At 39.0% G+C, this 14880-nt stretch overlaps 1 protein-coding gene across 1 annotated transcript in view; it reads right to left on the bottom strand.

Annotated features, from left to right (window-relative positions):
• Positions 1 to 14880, bottom strand: part of Mdfic (MyoD family inhibitor domain containing) — a gene marked incomplete at its 5' end in the record, with an annotated part of 83285 nt that overhangs the window by 53829 nt on the left and 14576 nt on the right. Inside the window, one exon of the mRNA XM_059256461.1 lies at positions 8927 to 9049. Coding sequence (XP_059112444.1) covers positions 8927 to 9049 — 123 coding nt within the window. The remainder of the gene's footprint in view (positions 1 to 8926; positions 9050 to 14880) is intronic.

The following is a 14880-nucleotide window of genomic DNA, read 5'->3' as shown; positions in this document are numbered from 1 at the left end:
GCCAGGAACAAACACCTGTATCTCTGCTTCCCCACTAGGTAACATGGCAATTTGTAAAAAGCCTCCAAAGCCTTTTTTCAAGCTATCCCTCTGAGTTTGACATGGACCATTTCATTTGTTCATCTTCATGGCCATACTCAGGCTCTGATCTCAGCTAAGATGGCTCCACCTACACAGCTTAAATCCATATTTTCTATTATATTCAACCTTACCTTCCCCCATTTCCTATTCTTCTACAACAGCTAGTCCTCTCTTGATTCTTCAAGAGTAGAAGACTTTCTGGACTATTAGCCTTTGTTCCTCTAGTTGAACCTCTTCATGTCTTCTTTCCCCTGTACCCACAGGTCATCACTTTAAACTCTGCTGACAGGTCCTTAAATGTTTAGTCCCATTGTCCTTGCATAACAACTGACTTTTGTTCAAACCCAAACCCTTGGCATCATTCCCAGCACTGGTTTCATCCCATCCATCTGGCTGATTGCACCTCACAAAATAAATCTAGTCGATAATGTCAAGTGGTTCCCATCTTCAATCTTAGAACTCAAGAGGCTGAGACAGGAGGGTTGCCATCAGTTTGAAGCTAGCCTGGGCTACATAGTGAATTCCAAACCAGTTTTGCCTAGAGTGAAACCCTATTGAGAGATGGGAGAGGGAGAGGGAAAAGGAGAGAAATCCACTTCTTCCTTCTTCCTTCATACAATCCTACCCAACATAATCTGGACCAAACACTATGCTTTTTTGTCTTGCTTAACACAGCAGTCTTATCATTAGTCTATTATGACCTCAGTCCTTCCCATTTCTATTTATTTTCCAAAGTATTAAAAAACAATCAGTCCAAAATAAATCCATATTAAAAAGGCATAAACCTGATCAGGTCACAACTCCAACATTGTCAGCCTTCCCTCGACAGACTCTTTCCCTCTCTCTCATCTCTCTCCACTCTGAATCAAACACTTCACTTCAACTCCATTCAACCATTCCCTCTCTTATTTCTAGGTCCAAAGATGTCCTATGCTTTGGGCTTCACACACACACACACACACACACACACACACACACACACACACACGCGCACGTGCGCGCACACACACACACACACACACACACACACATATGCATGCACACACAGCAGGGGGCGGGAGGAAGAAAGAGAGAGAGACATCCTGCTTCAGTTTCAGTAGAATCACACACATGGCTTCCTCTGGAAAGCTTTCTCTGATGTCCTCCCCACGTGAGGACTTGGGGTTCTCCCATGTGAACATACAGTAGCCCTGCACTTTTCCCGGGGCACTGCTAATACAAGCAATCATCCCAGGAGAAACTGTCTGCCTCTCCATAAGACCATAACTTTCACCTGCAGAAGCCATACCTGTGTTGACCACGACTTAATCCCCAATATAACCCAGTAGTAAACTATAACTCAGTCATAATTCATTCTTTGCTCAGTTTTCTAAGTTTTATTTTATTGCAAAAGTCTAATATAAAAACACAGTCTACAAAAAAAAAAAAAAAAAAAAAAAAAAAAAAAAAACCTAAATAATTTCTGTACAAGTTCTCAGAATGTTCAGATCCAGGAAGTTTGAGGTTGGGGAACTAAAATTATCTAGACCACAGCATCTGTGGTCTAGATAATTAAATGTTACTTATTTCTTCAGAGGTTAACATTTTTGAGATGATCTCTATGATAATTCCCAGGCCTCAGTTCTCTTAGAGGCTTGAAAAATTTACAAATGAGAAGGAACTAAATCTAGTGCCCTTGGTAAGCCCTTATCCCTTACCTGCCCTCCAGCTCAACCTCATCTAGGGCCAAAAGGATCAAAAGACTTTGGGAACATCAGTAAGAACTTGAAAACTTCTGACTGACCAAAGTATTATGTGTCTGTCAAACTAGAGAGGTTGGCAGAATTTTAACTTTTAAGGAAAATCAAGAATTTTATATTTCTTAATAGAATGTATATTAGGCAGAAAGAACACGACCACAAATTGGATTTAACCAAAGGGTTTCCAGTTTGTTGCTATACTTCACCTTCTCACATGGTTGATGTCAAACTTTATTCATAGCAACATCCAAGGAGAACATTCAATGTTAGTAACAAGAATCTTCACACATTCTTTTCATTCTGATAACCAAGACCCCTGTGATGGTCAGTTGTGATTGACAACTTGACACAGTCTAGAATCACCTGGGAAGGTAGTCTCAATGAGAGATTGTCTATAATAGGTTGGCCTGTAGATGAGTCTGGATTGGGGTTGTCTTGATTACTTTAATTGAGATGGTAAGACCTACTCATTAAGGGCAGCATCATTCTCTAGGCAAGGTATCTTGGGTTGTGTAAGAGTGGGGAAAGTGATTGAAGAACTAGGACACAGACATTAATTCATGTCGTCTGCTCCTGACTATATATGTGGCCAGCTGCTCCAATTTCCTGCCACCTTGGCTTCCCCACAATGCTGTACTCTAACCTGAAACAGAGTCAAATAAAGTCTCCCTAACCCCCCCCCCAAAAAAAAGTATAATGTGGATTAAAAGCCAAGTGCCTTACTATATGATGAGGATCATATATAAATAAATTAGACCAAAAGTAGCAGCATGAGAGCAATGGCATTTGTTGTATTTTGCATAACACAAGGAACTTTAAAGTATAGCCAGACAGTCTTCACAGAAACAACCATGAGTTCTTATTCTGGAATTACCTAAATCAGTGGTTCTCAATCTTCCTAATTCTAAGACCCTTTAATACAGTTCTCCATGCAGTGTTGACCCCCAACCATAAAATTATTTTGTTGAGACTTCATAACTGTAATTTTACTACTGTTATGAACTATAATGTAAATATCTGATATGCAAGATATCTGATATTCGACTCCAGTGAAAGGCTTGAGCCCCCAAATGGCTTGTGACCCCCGGGTTGAGAACCACTGGTCTAGAAAAAGAAAAAATAATGTGGTTTGGGGAAAGATAAAGAGACATATACACAAATATCTATTTCCATAAGTGCAACACAATCTTTTTTACACTTTGTGTAATGGTTTATAAACACCTCGTCATTATATAACACATGAAAATCCATAACCAAATGAGTGCAGCCAACTGTGGCCATTGATATGAGGGTTCTCAGAACTTAGTATCTTGTTTGTACCTTAGCACTTCCAAGCATTTAGCTCAATGGAATCATGACGAATAAGAGAACCATCTTAAACTTCATAGCTCAGTTCAAGGACAGATAAAACTGATGCACACTGATGACTCACACCATCAGCTCCTCACTTAGCTGTGTGCTAATTAACCCTGAAGTGGAACACATATTCTCTGATCTAATCCAAAATGACACAGTGAGGCTCCCAGTACTAGCAGCTGCATTTGGGAAATGAAAAATTAGAGTCTACAGGTGTTACATAACCTACTCAGCATGATTATCAACCACAGGATCAGGACCCTGTCCCTGGCAGTTCATTTCTACTGGCCTCCCCACACCTAATATTAAGACGTTCAACAGAAAAGATAGAAAATATTTCGCTCCCATTCAAGGGAAGAACCCAGGTTGAAAATGGAACAACCCACCATGAAAGTGAATTGTCAGAAAACCTCAGCTCCGCTCTAGAACAGTAGTCTAGATGACTGCTATTAACAGAAGAGGAAATATAGTAGAACATCAAAAAAATGATCACCACTACACACCTAACCTGGAAACCAAACCACCAGCTTGATTTTGTAAAAGTTGATTAAATGTTTTGCTCTAGGAAAATAAGAAAAGCAACTGTGATAATTGGTGCAAACACTTGGTCAGGATAGTGAAAAACAAAGAATTTGCCTGCTGAGAGCTGAATGGAGGGGGAGGGACAAGGAGCAACTCCAAAGTCAGAATGACTTGAGCCCAGTACTTCTCAAAGACACGACAGAGCACGAAGTGCTAGGCAATGCCTGGAATGCTAAGGAGCATTATTTTTTATTCTTTTAAATAAGCTTAATTATTTATTTATTGTACATCCTGGCCAAAGTTTCCCCTCCCTCCTCTCCTCCCAACCCCTCCCTCAACCCCCTCCCGCTCTGTTCCCACACCCCCCAATCCACTCCTCCTCTGTTTCTGTTTAGGAAAGGGCAGGTTTCCCATGCGTATCAACAAAACTTTTAAAAAGCTACATCTACCAGTCCTTGCTAGGTGCTACATTAATGAAGGATAATTTTTAGTTTCATATAAACTGAACTCTAAAGAAAGCCAAATAATAGTTGTTGAAATGTGCATTCAAACAAGAGAGCTGCAGAACACACTTGAATCAAAACCTCTTCATGCTCTCTCTTTACCATGGAAATAAGAAGTGTTCTAAGTATGTGACAGTATGCCCGAGTACCTGCCTTTCTTGCGGTGTTTTACACACAGGCAGAATCCCCTGGGGTGATGGAATGGTGTTCATTAAGGGTGATCAGCTCTAAGCTGGCAGAGGCTCAGAAAAGAAATAATAGAGTTCCTAACAGCAGAGCCTGTTGATATGGAGAGGAGATTCGGATGATGCCAAGAGGAAGACTTCAAGTAGGAGGGTGAGTGGAAAGGCAAGGAGCTGCTGCACAGCTCCGTAGGGCTGGTGAGTGTGAATTAGAGAGCGACTTGCATTCTCCTGCCAATTAAGTGCTTACTATTATGAGAGCAGAAAAACTCTTCAAAATGAATAAATGGGTTAAACAGAATGGGGATTACCATTTAAGTAGAGCATTCTAACTTTGCTTCAGATCATGGGAATTCTACAAAATCACAAAGGAGAGAATTAGCTGAACCAAACAGTTTAATTTAATGGGAAATTTATTTTAAAAGAGAAGCTGAGGAAAATTTCTGGAGTTAAGTAATGACATTTAGAATTAGAGGCATTTGTGTACAGAGCAATGTCCATGGATAAAGTTAAGTAATAGGAATGTTCAGAAAGACCTAGAAAAATCTCCAATACAGACCTCAGGCACTTTATAAAGACGAACAAAGAAAAATGTAAGCTCTTCATAGGAAATAACTAGGATAGTAGAATTTGACCTAAATTAAACCAAAACATTACTTACACATGCTGCCTGCCTGTCAGTAGAAGAATACAAGTATGTACATTTATATTCACATATAAGTGCATATACACATGTATACACAAATGTACACATGCACACACATGGGCATCTACATATACACACACACACACACCCCTTCCTACCTTAGAAATCACCCCAAGATCATTCCTCTTTTAGGATAATTAAAGCATACATTGTTGCCCATTACCTGTTATGGATCTGTGTGTATTATGGATTGAATAGAAAAATTAATATTAACTGACATGTCACTTCACTGCAATGTGTATTTCATCAAGTCAGGAAGAGGGTGATTATTAAAACAAAGCACTGTAAAAGGTAGAGCTCCAAACTATACCCCACACCAAACACGCTCTTCCGAGAGGAAAAGCCGAATTCTCAGCCTGAGCTCTCAAAAACAAAGACAAATTGTTATAAAGTCTGAAATTTAAAATATATTCCAGAAACTAAATTATATACCAAAATATTTTCTCAGAATATAAATGCTTTTTAAGCATTTTAAAGGATCTCTTAAAAAAAAAACATAAAGTAGAAACTTTCCAATTATAAAATTTCCTCAGAAAACCTCTATTGTGCTTTTAATTATTTGCTAATTTGATTTAAGATTCTTTTTAACAAATGTAAGTGGCTAGAGTTGTCTTTTTTTTTTTCATTTAAATTTCATAAGAAAGAGATTCACAAGGCACATTCCCTCACTAGACTCTGTGTGGCCTATTTATTGGAAATGCTTCATTCCATATGGATTTCTTCTCTTTTATTTATTACTTCCAGAAAGGATTTTCTCTAGTAAGTTAGCAACTCAGGGGCAACAGATTTGAATTGCAAGCTTTCAAATCACAGTCCCACATCTGCCACCTGCCACATATCTTCTAGAAGTACCAGAAAAGCTCAAACTTCCATGTGGCACAGGAGCCAATGCCGTGTGAGCCACAAGCAGGTGGTCCACAGAGGTCAAGGTTAAAGTTCATGGAATAGCTTAGAAACGGTTCTCAGCTTGGATCTCATTTATGAAGCTTGAGAATGCACCCTCTAATTAGAATGCAATTTCCAAAGCAGCCACTCCCTTGACTTTCCAGGACTACGTTTCATTCTCAGTAAAGAAAAGTAAAAACAGCCTCTTCACATTGCCAGATAACAGTCCATTATAAATTATGCCTTACACATCCAATAAAGAAGGCAGCAGGCATGCTGGGCAGCAAAGACAACACGTGAGCCTCCAGCCTTCAGAAACTACCCTCAAGAACAGATAAAGAAAACTCAGATTCAATAGTTACTCTCTGCACTTTTGACTTTTGTAGCTGAGCTATCCCATGGAAGGTTGGAAAAACGAGTGGGTTGTGGTTTTGAAACAGTTCCCACACTCCAATCGTTCTCTCTTTTTTTTTTTTGATGACCTCTCCATCTCAGCCACCCCAGCACTGTAGTGGGATCTCTCACATCAGTTCTGCAGGAGCCAGCTGTCCTGTTCTTCCACGGTGCTCAGGGAGCCACACAGGACTCCTGGAACAGGACTGAGCCAGGGCTGACTCACTGCAGATGTTCCCTTCCAGCCCCATGGAGTTCTGAGGCACAGTCTCCCTTTCCAAGGCCTATTGTTATTACAAAAGATCTGCTGAGCCTCCAAAATGTGCTGAACAGTAAAGCAAGAAGAAAACAGCCTTCTCACCTAATATGGGAGGCAAATTTTGAATGAGGCAGAAATGGCTGAGGACTCTGTTGGGAAAGGCCAAGATGGAAAGGCAGACAGACAGCTACATGGAGTTCAAAATCAGCATGGACTAGCAGATACTACCACAATCACAAACTTCTCCATGTGGTCCAGAATGGAGTCATGTTTAAAATGCTATACATTGTTCCACTTAAAACATTTCTTATACATCCAACAAGACAGTCGTTGTCTAGAAAAGTGTGACTGGGAAAATAGCAGCAATAAGAGGTTTCGGAATTTTTAATCCTCACTCAGAGTCAGATGTTCACCCCAAGTATTTGGAAATGCTTGCCAGCTCAGGTTTCCAGCGGCATTGCAGGCTATGGGCATTATTTTCACATATCTATTTATCTGCCAAAGGTCTCAGCAGCACTCTCATAGGAGGTGATAGATCTCTAGATCTCTACAGTCTTTCTGGGGACATTAGTAGCAACCTAAACATTTGTTCCAAGATGCTCCAGTGTCCCACGGCACACACTGCATCATTATCTCAGTAAGGAAACTATTTCCTGCAATATGTCCACTTAACTAGTAAAGACAATGGAAAGAGTAATTCACTTTAAATCCTGCCTTTTTAACAGTATGAATTCTGTGTCTAAAGTGAGCTCTGCCAAGTTGCAAACAACTTTAACACATTAATTCAATTCTCCAAATCCTTATGCAACACAGTATTTGGGATTTTGTCTTAAGTGATCTTATTTACCTTTTGTTGTGTGGGCTTTGAGAAAGAAGATTAGAGAAATAAATCAATTACATGGAACACTTACAATTCTGTTTTCTACACAAAGAAACGTTGGCAGGGGGGAGGGAGGAGGGGGTGGGGAGAAGGGAACTATATATGTCCCCAATAAGTGGAGTTTAAATTCTTTCCTATGTATCTTAGTGTAAAGTCTAGTTGCTAGGAAATCACAGGCAAAATGTGACAGCATCTCACCAAACTTTATGTTTCCCAATTGTAGAGTCAATATTTTGATAAAAGATGGCCAATATATGTTGAGGGATAACTATTTACTTGAAATACTGTTTATTTGATTTTTTGGAAAAGGCTATATTAATCCTGTTCGTCACTAATTTCTGAGTTACATTTCCTTCCTTCCTATTGCCTCACCAAGACAAAAGTATCTCAAATCTAAAGTTAAAGAACAAAAACTAATTTTAAGAGCTTCTATAAAACAGCAAACTATAAACATCCTTCAACAATATTTTTAATATTATTGTTAATTTCCTGCCAAGTTGATCTTTTTCTAGTATTCAGTGAGGGCTGGGAACTGAGCATTCTAGAGAAGAAAGGAATGTCAAGAGTCTTGAAAAAAAAAAGAGTAAAACAAGAAGGAATCTATATTATGAATTGTCTGGAATGATGTATCAAATTTAAATTATAGTACAACACTTGAATCTGAGAAATGTATTCTCTGTCCACTCTATCATACTAATACTGAGATGCAATAAACCATGAGCAAGAATTCAAAAGATTTTCTTCTATGCTTTTTTGGGTGTGTACCTTTACATTCACTCCTTTGCTAAATTCTTTTCATGGCAAATTCAGTTTAAAGTCTAGTAGGACTCAGGAACTGGACATAAGTTCCAGAGGATCTAAGGCAGAACCTCATATAAAATTCATGTTCTGAACACCACCCAAAAGATACCAGCATTTTAGAACATTCTCAGGGTGAAATAAATACACTAATGCTGTATAAATGCTCTATGAATTAACCAGGGGGAGGAGGGGAGAAGTATAAAAAAGACATAGATAGTAATATAAAAACAGATTTGGTAGCACTTGCCAAATGAATAGAGACCACATGAGCACTGTCCTTTAGATCTGATTTTGTTTTCTTAGTATCACAGTCCAACATGTCCTTAAAGATGCCTGATTTCTACTGAGTCCTCACTGAAGAAAGAGCTAACTTTGACTAAATCTAACTGTAGGGTATAACATTTACAGGGCAATTCTTCCATTCTAAAGAAAGTATGGAAGCATATAGAGTATTTACATACTAGTTTTAGCTCTGATTTTTAACTCTGATGCTTTAGTACAAACAAAAACACTTTCAGATTTATAAATGTGTAGCAAAATAACTTGGGAAGGTAACTGAAGGTATAATATCAAAGTCATATCCCTGAGTCACTCACATTTTCTCTTAAAAAATACTTACTTCTGACTAGTTCACCATCGGGAGGATTTCCCCAAATGGACTGGTCCCTCATCAGTCCATACATGGAGTGGCAACTGGTAGCTTGACTTATATCTTTCTCAGCACTGTCCTCATTACATTTCTCTGAAAAAGATTAAACATTTATTACCAATTGATGAATGCTACATGTATTTTTTGTTTTCAGTTTTGTTTGTTTGTTTGAGATAGTATCTCATAGAACACAGGCCTGGAACTCATGATGTAGTTGATGATAACTTAAAGCTCCTGACATTCCTACCACTACCCCGCAACTGCTGGGTACCATGAGTGTGTAGCATCAAATATAGCTGAATTTTTTGTACTACTTCCAAGTCTGCCATAGCTTAAGAAGATAGAATTATACCATTATTGACTGTTGCATATGTTTTTGGCTCAGTAACATTTGTTGAACACCTACTATCTTTTCATCCTTAAAGAAACAAGCTCACAATAAAATATAATCTGTCAAGACTGTAGTAAATAAATATTAGCATGGTAAGTGATCTGTCATCATAGAGAAATGTAGAAAGGTTACATCAAGGATGAGGGTGAGTGAGTCCATACAGATAGGGAGCAGGTGAGACCGAAAAAGCATCAAAGAAGAGACTACAAATGATTGATGGAGATAAAAGCCAGACCACAGCTGAATGAGGAGTGACTGGGCAGTCAGGATCTAGGAAACAAGTACAGAGTTCTCTCTGTAGAAATGGAAGGAAAAAGTCAAAGAGCGCACAATGCGTCCTCAGAGATGGAAGTATTTAGGATGAGAGGTTGATATGTAGGATCACGAGCTCTCAGGTGGAAAGATAACATGTAAGGAAATGGAATGTCTTGTTGGGAGCATAAGTCAAGCAACACACAACCTATAACACAAGGCAGAATGCATGCTATGAAAGGTCCAGAGTACTAAAAGGGTTCAAAAGGAAGGGGAAAAAAATCTCATCAGGATTCAGAGATCAAGAAAGACACTTTAGAGAAAGGAGCACATTGGATGGTTTCTAAAAGATAAGAAGAACTTCAAAAGTCACATGGGAAAAAGGTGGAAGAACAGCATGGGAAAACTCCAAAGCAGACACTTGGGCAAAGGTCCCAAATCCAGGCTATGAAGTGGTTTCAGAGGGACAAGAAGCGAGGCTGTAAAGTTCTCATGAAGCCATAATGTGGATATTTGAATGCCAACATGGGAAATTTAGACTTAATTCAAAAACAAGATGAATAAATCACAGTGAGCATTGAGGCTTTGTGAAATGCCTAAGCAAAGCTATATATTAAGGAGAGTAATAAACAGGTACATCTGTGCTTCTCAATCCTAATTGGCTGGAGAACATTTTGAAAAAGCAGATTCCTAGGCCACAATGAATAATTCTATTTCATTTAAGGGATACAGAGCTATTCTCAGGGTGCTCCACTGTCCCTATGTCCTTTAAATGTTCACTTGATATCTGATGTGTGCGATAAGAAGAGGATGATAAAGAGGAGAGGGAGAAAAGGGGTGGGAGTGACAGATAGACAGACAGGCAGAGACAGAGACTGAGACTGTTGAATCTGAATGCTAACTGCCCTCATAGGTTCACATGTATGAAGATGTGAGCTGATGGAGCTACTTGAAAAGGCTCTGGAAACCTTATGAAATGTTCTGAGGTCTAGTCTCAATGGAGGAAATGGTAACTTGGGGTAGGCCTTGAGGCTTTGTAGCATGCCCCACCCACCATTCCTTCTGCTTCCTGAGCACAGATGAAACGTAACTAGGCAGCTTCCTGTTTCTGCCACAGTGCTGTCTCTGCCTGCTACCATGTCTTCTATGCCATGTGGGACTGTATTTCTCCAAAATAAACCTTTCCTCCCTTAAGATGTTTTTATCAGGGTATTTTTATCACAGCTACAGAAAAGCATGCGGGCACTGAAACGGAGACTTGGTGAAGTTCAAATAGACACTGATGAGAGTTTAACTGAATGGCATAAGAGGAAAGGAAGCAGATGTAGAAACTAAGGAAGGTTTGCACAGATAAATAAACAGGCCTGTTTGTTTGTTTGTTTGTTTGTTTCAGTTTGGTTTGGTCTTTGGTTTTTCGAGACAGGGTGGAAGGACCGAATTTTTAAGCCAGATTTGATGATAAAAGATTGGAAGAGTGGGAGAGTAACTTATTCATTATGTACATAGAACACATGTGGTGGATTCAAATGTTCATTCATTTCATTGGGTGATGTTCATACCTTGAAAGATAACACATTACCCAGCCTTCATGTAGTTCATAGTTTAGGTGATGAGTTCAATACTGACTCTCTGAATGTGCAAACCAGAAAGAAAGGTATAGCTAGTCTGTAGGAAGTGGGTGAAGTCCTGAATAAATGTGTATTGCAGGACATGAGCCAGCTGTGTCAAGGACCAAAGCCTCAGACCCATGGAGATTTGGCACATTCCACACCTCCACACCGGGTGAGGCTCAGAGAGATTGTGAAGCCTTCCTCTGGCCCAAGAGTGAATGTTCATAGTGTCTGCAGAAATATGTGCCATAACCTTCCCCTTTACAACCTGAAGACTGTTCTCCTATAAAGAAGGCTTCTAGTGAGGTTAACTAAATCTGCCTCCTTGATTCAGCTGTATCCATAAACCCTCTGTGATTCAACCGTACCCATAAACTCGGCCTCCATGCTCAACTACATATAATAAACAGGAGCATCAGGGTGCTGTGGCTTCTTCATCAGAGAGCCCAGCGCACCCGATCCCAGCTGTTCTGTGTTTTGACTTTACTTCATTCCCTTGCTGCCCTAGTCGGTCAATCCCTGGAGCCTGCTGGACACACACTAGGCATCTTCTTAAAGTTCCACTGCTGAAGCATTCCCAATCACTGAGCTTGTCAGAAGAGAAAAATCTATTTAAAAGAGTCTGTAGCATTAGGAAACAGTCAGAGAAACTACATAATGTTGAGCTATGGAGGCAAAGATGCAAAGAGACCCAGGCAGAAGTTGTCAGCCAGTCTTTTTAACATTTCCAGTAAAAGGGAAAAATTTCTGCCCATGCAAAAAAAAAAAAAATATCTCATGTATCATAGAAATTTCACAACAAATTAACAATTCTGCCACAAAGCACATTTTAACACATGAAATATTGATGACTATAAACTCAGAACTAAAATCAGAGGCTAAGATTGCTACAGAAAAAAATACGGGCCTTCAATGATAAGCATTTTTAGACTGCAAAACCATAGTCAAACACCAGTAAAATATAAATTAAAAGCATGTTAAACCAATATGTTCTAGATTTATGTAACATTTACTCAGCATTATCACAGGGAAAATGTAATCTTCACAAGATGTGTTAGTTTCAATTAAAATCTTAACTTTCTTAAACAACTCCAGAATTCTTTACCGCTGTAGTCAACTCAGGCCTTTCTGAGATTATCAGTAAAAAAGGTTTCTGCAGTCTCACTAGTATACATGAACTGGCTTATCGGCAGTCCTACATACTCATACTGTTACGTAGCTGGCTGCCGCCAGGTGTCATGCTAGCAGGCTTGATTCAATTAGTAACTTTAATTGAAGCTGAATGAAATTAATTATATAATTTTGAGCTGTTCAAGTTTAATTCCATTAAAATTAATTCATGAAACCAAGGCATTATGAAGCATTGCTGACTAAAAGAAAATAGGTATGAATAAAGCCTCTAGACACACTTGACGCATATTTGAATCATGTCCAATATTCAAGTGCTAAGCACAGACCCTCTCGACTCCTCACTGAATAAATGACAATTCCACGTGGTCCATATACACATGGATTTACAATGATGTGACCTACTCTGGAGTCAGGGAGGGGGAGAAGGGGAGACAGAGTTCTTCCTACCCCAAAATTCTTATTAAGAGACAGTTTATCATTTTTTAAGGAGTTTTCTTATCTAGAAATTCTAGAATTAGATGATCCCTAATGTCCCGAAATCAAAAAAGGAAAAGAAGAACTACTACTCTGTGTCTCATGATACGGGTAATAAATTCTGAGCAGTTCCTATGACATCACAATCACCAGCATATATATCCAACTTTGCCTCCTTTGAAAACTAAAGTCTTGACATGAGAGCTGGTTCCTAGTGAGTCCTGTGATGATCCACTGCACCCAGCCCAAGGCAAGGCCTAGTAAAGGTTCCCAGTAAAAACTTACATTGTCTTCAGCTAATTCTTTACTTGGATAAACTAAACTTCTGTGATCACTTGTCTGCTCTAGGCCCACCTAAGGCATGCACACCATTTACCTGTATTATTTTACATTTCCTAAGCTTAGCGGAATACTAGATATCTACCTCATAAATAGTGGGTATTTACAGGTATCACTGAAGCAGTGGAAGGATGAGAGAAAAAGGGATTCACTGTTGGGAAGAACAACATTTAAACAGACTCAACCTTCAAACACTTTTCAAATGGCTGTGTCAACCACTCCTCCTTAAGATGATAAAAATATCTAATAACAGATGAGTATTATCAGTGTCGGAGTGCTGTGCCACTCCTGCGTTGAAAAGCCAAGGGTTCAATCCATTGTATCCTGGACATATGAAGATTTGTGGTGCAGTTCAGCTACTATGTGGGGGCCTAGTATGTAGACCATCAGCACCAAGTGATTTCTCTAGCATAGGACATCAGTTTGTACCTAGCTGTAAGATTTAACAAGTATAGTTAATGGAGTCCTCTCCTCTGTGTAGTGGATTATTCTTCTAAGCTATGGTTCTCAGTTTTGGTACTGAGTCAGAACCATATGGAGAACTCTGGCCACATACAGATGCCCAGACCCCCAAACTTAAAGTATTTAGTCGAGGTGATTTTGGTGGATGGAAGAGTGTTATCAAAATGAAATGTGCCCAAGCTGGGCAGATAAGAAGATCCACATCTTACTACTCATCTCCTCATCACAGGATTCCAAGGAATCAAAAAAATCAAAGTTTATCTAATTATCTAATTAATACATCTGTATTTAGTTATACTTCCTTGTCAGGTCAAGTATGAAAATATGAAATTTGAATGATTTATAATATTAATCAGTTCTATTGATATATGGGATAAAATAAATATATTTTAGATAACATAAATTGAAAGCCTTTTAAAACTACCATGAGCCAAAGGATTGCAGTATACTTCTGGGTGTGCCCAGCTTTTTAGTGTGCCTCCCCTGCATAGAGAAATGAAAAACAATCTTTGGATAAGCAAGGAGACCATGTCCTGACAACAAATCTCTCAGCCAGGAGACCAAATACACTCGCATGAAACAATCAAGCCCCAACAAAACAGAAGGTGATGGAAACTGTCCAGGGTCAGACTTCGGGCTCCAAGGCTGACAGCTGTGTGAGCAGGGCAAGGCCCTCGTCTCCTCCTCCTCCTCTGTGTGGGGAAATGTCGGTGCTGTGCTGCCAAGGCCTGCTCACACTCAGACTGTGTGACGCTGACTCTGTATAAGGGTGAACAATAGAGTCCAAATATCCCATCCGTGCTAAAGGATGTTCAGACTGGAAGAAAGGACAAAGAAGACTTTGTAGACACTGGATTTGAGTTAATTCTTAGAGAAAGTGACAAGCATGAATTAAGTTAAAGAAAGGATCAAAAGGGGAAAATTAAAGTTCTAAATGATCGATTTACATACACTATTTCCTCCTCCAAAATGACTATCTATCTAACATGATCGATGCCCTTTCATGTTTTTGTTTCTTTTCTAAAGTTCAGCATGAATAGTGATAGGCAGCCTCTTCCAGTCTTGATTGTTTCTGCTGAGGGAGAATGGGAAAAATTCAAGAAAATAGAATTTCTATTTAATTTAAAATTGTATAATATTTTACATAGCTTGCATTATCCAAATTTCAAATCTTGATAGTGTTACTTATCTCACACAGTTGGGGAAATCAAATAATTATTTAGTAATGAGAAAGAAAAGTTAATAACAAGAAAGAAAAATCTAAG

The sequence above is a fragment of the Peromyscus eremicus genome, chromosome 3 (genome assembly GCF_949786415.1).
Source record: "Peromyscus eremicus chromosome 3, PerEre_H2_v1, whole genome shotgun sequence".
NCBI classification, from domain to species: Eukaryota; Metazoa; Chordata; class Mammalia; order Rodentia; family Cricetidae; genus Peromyscus; species Peromyscus eremicus.
This window is presented reverse-complemented; position numbering and strand designations above follow the sequence as displayed.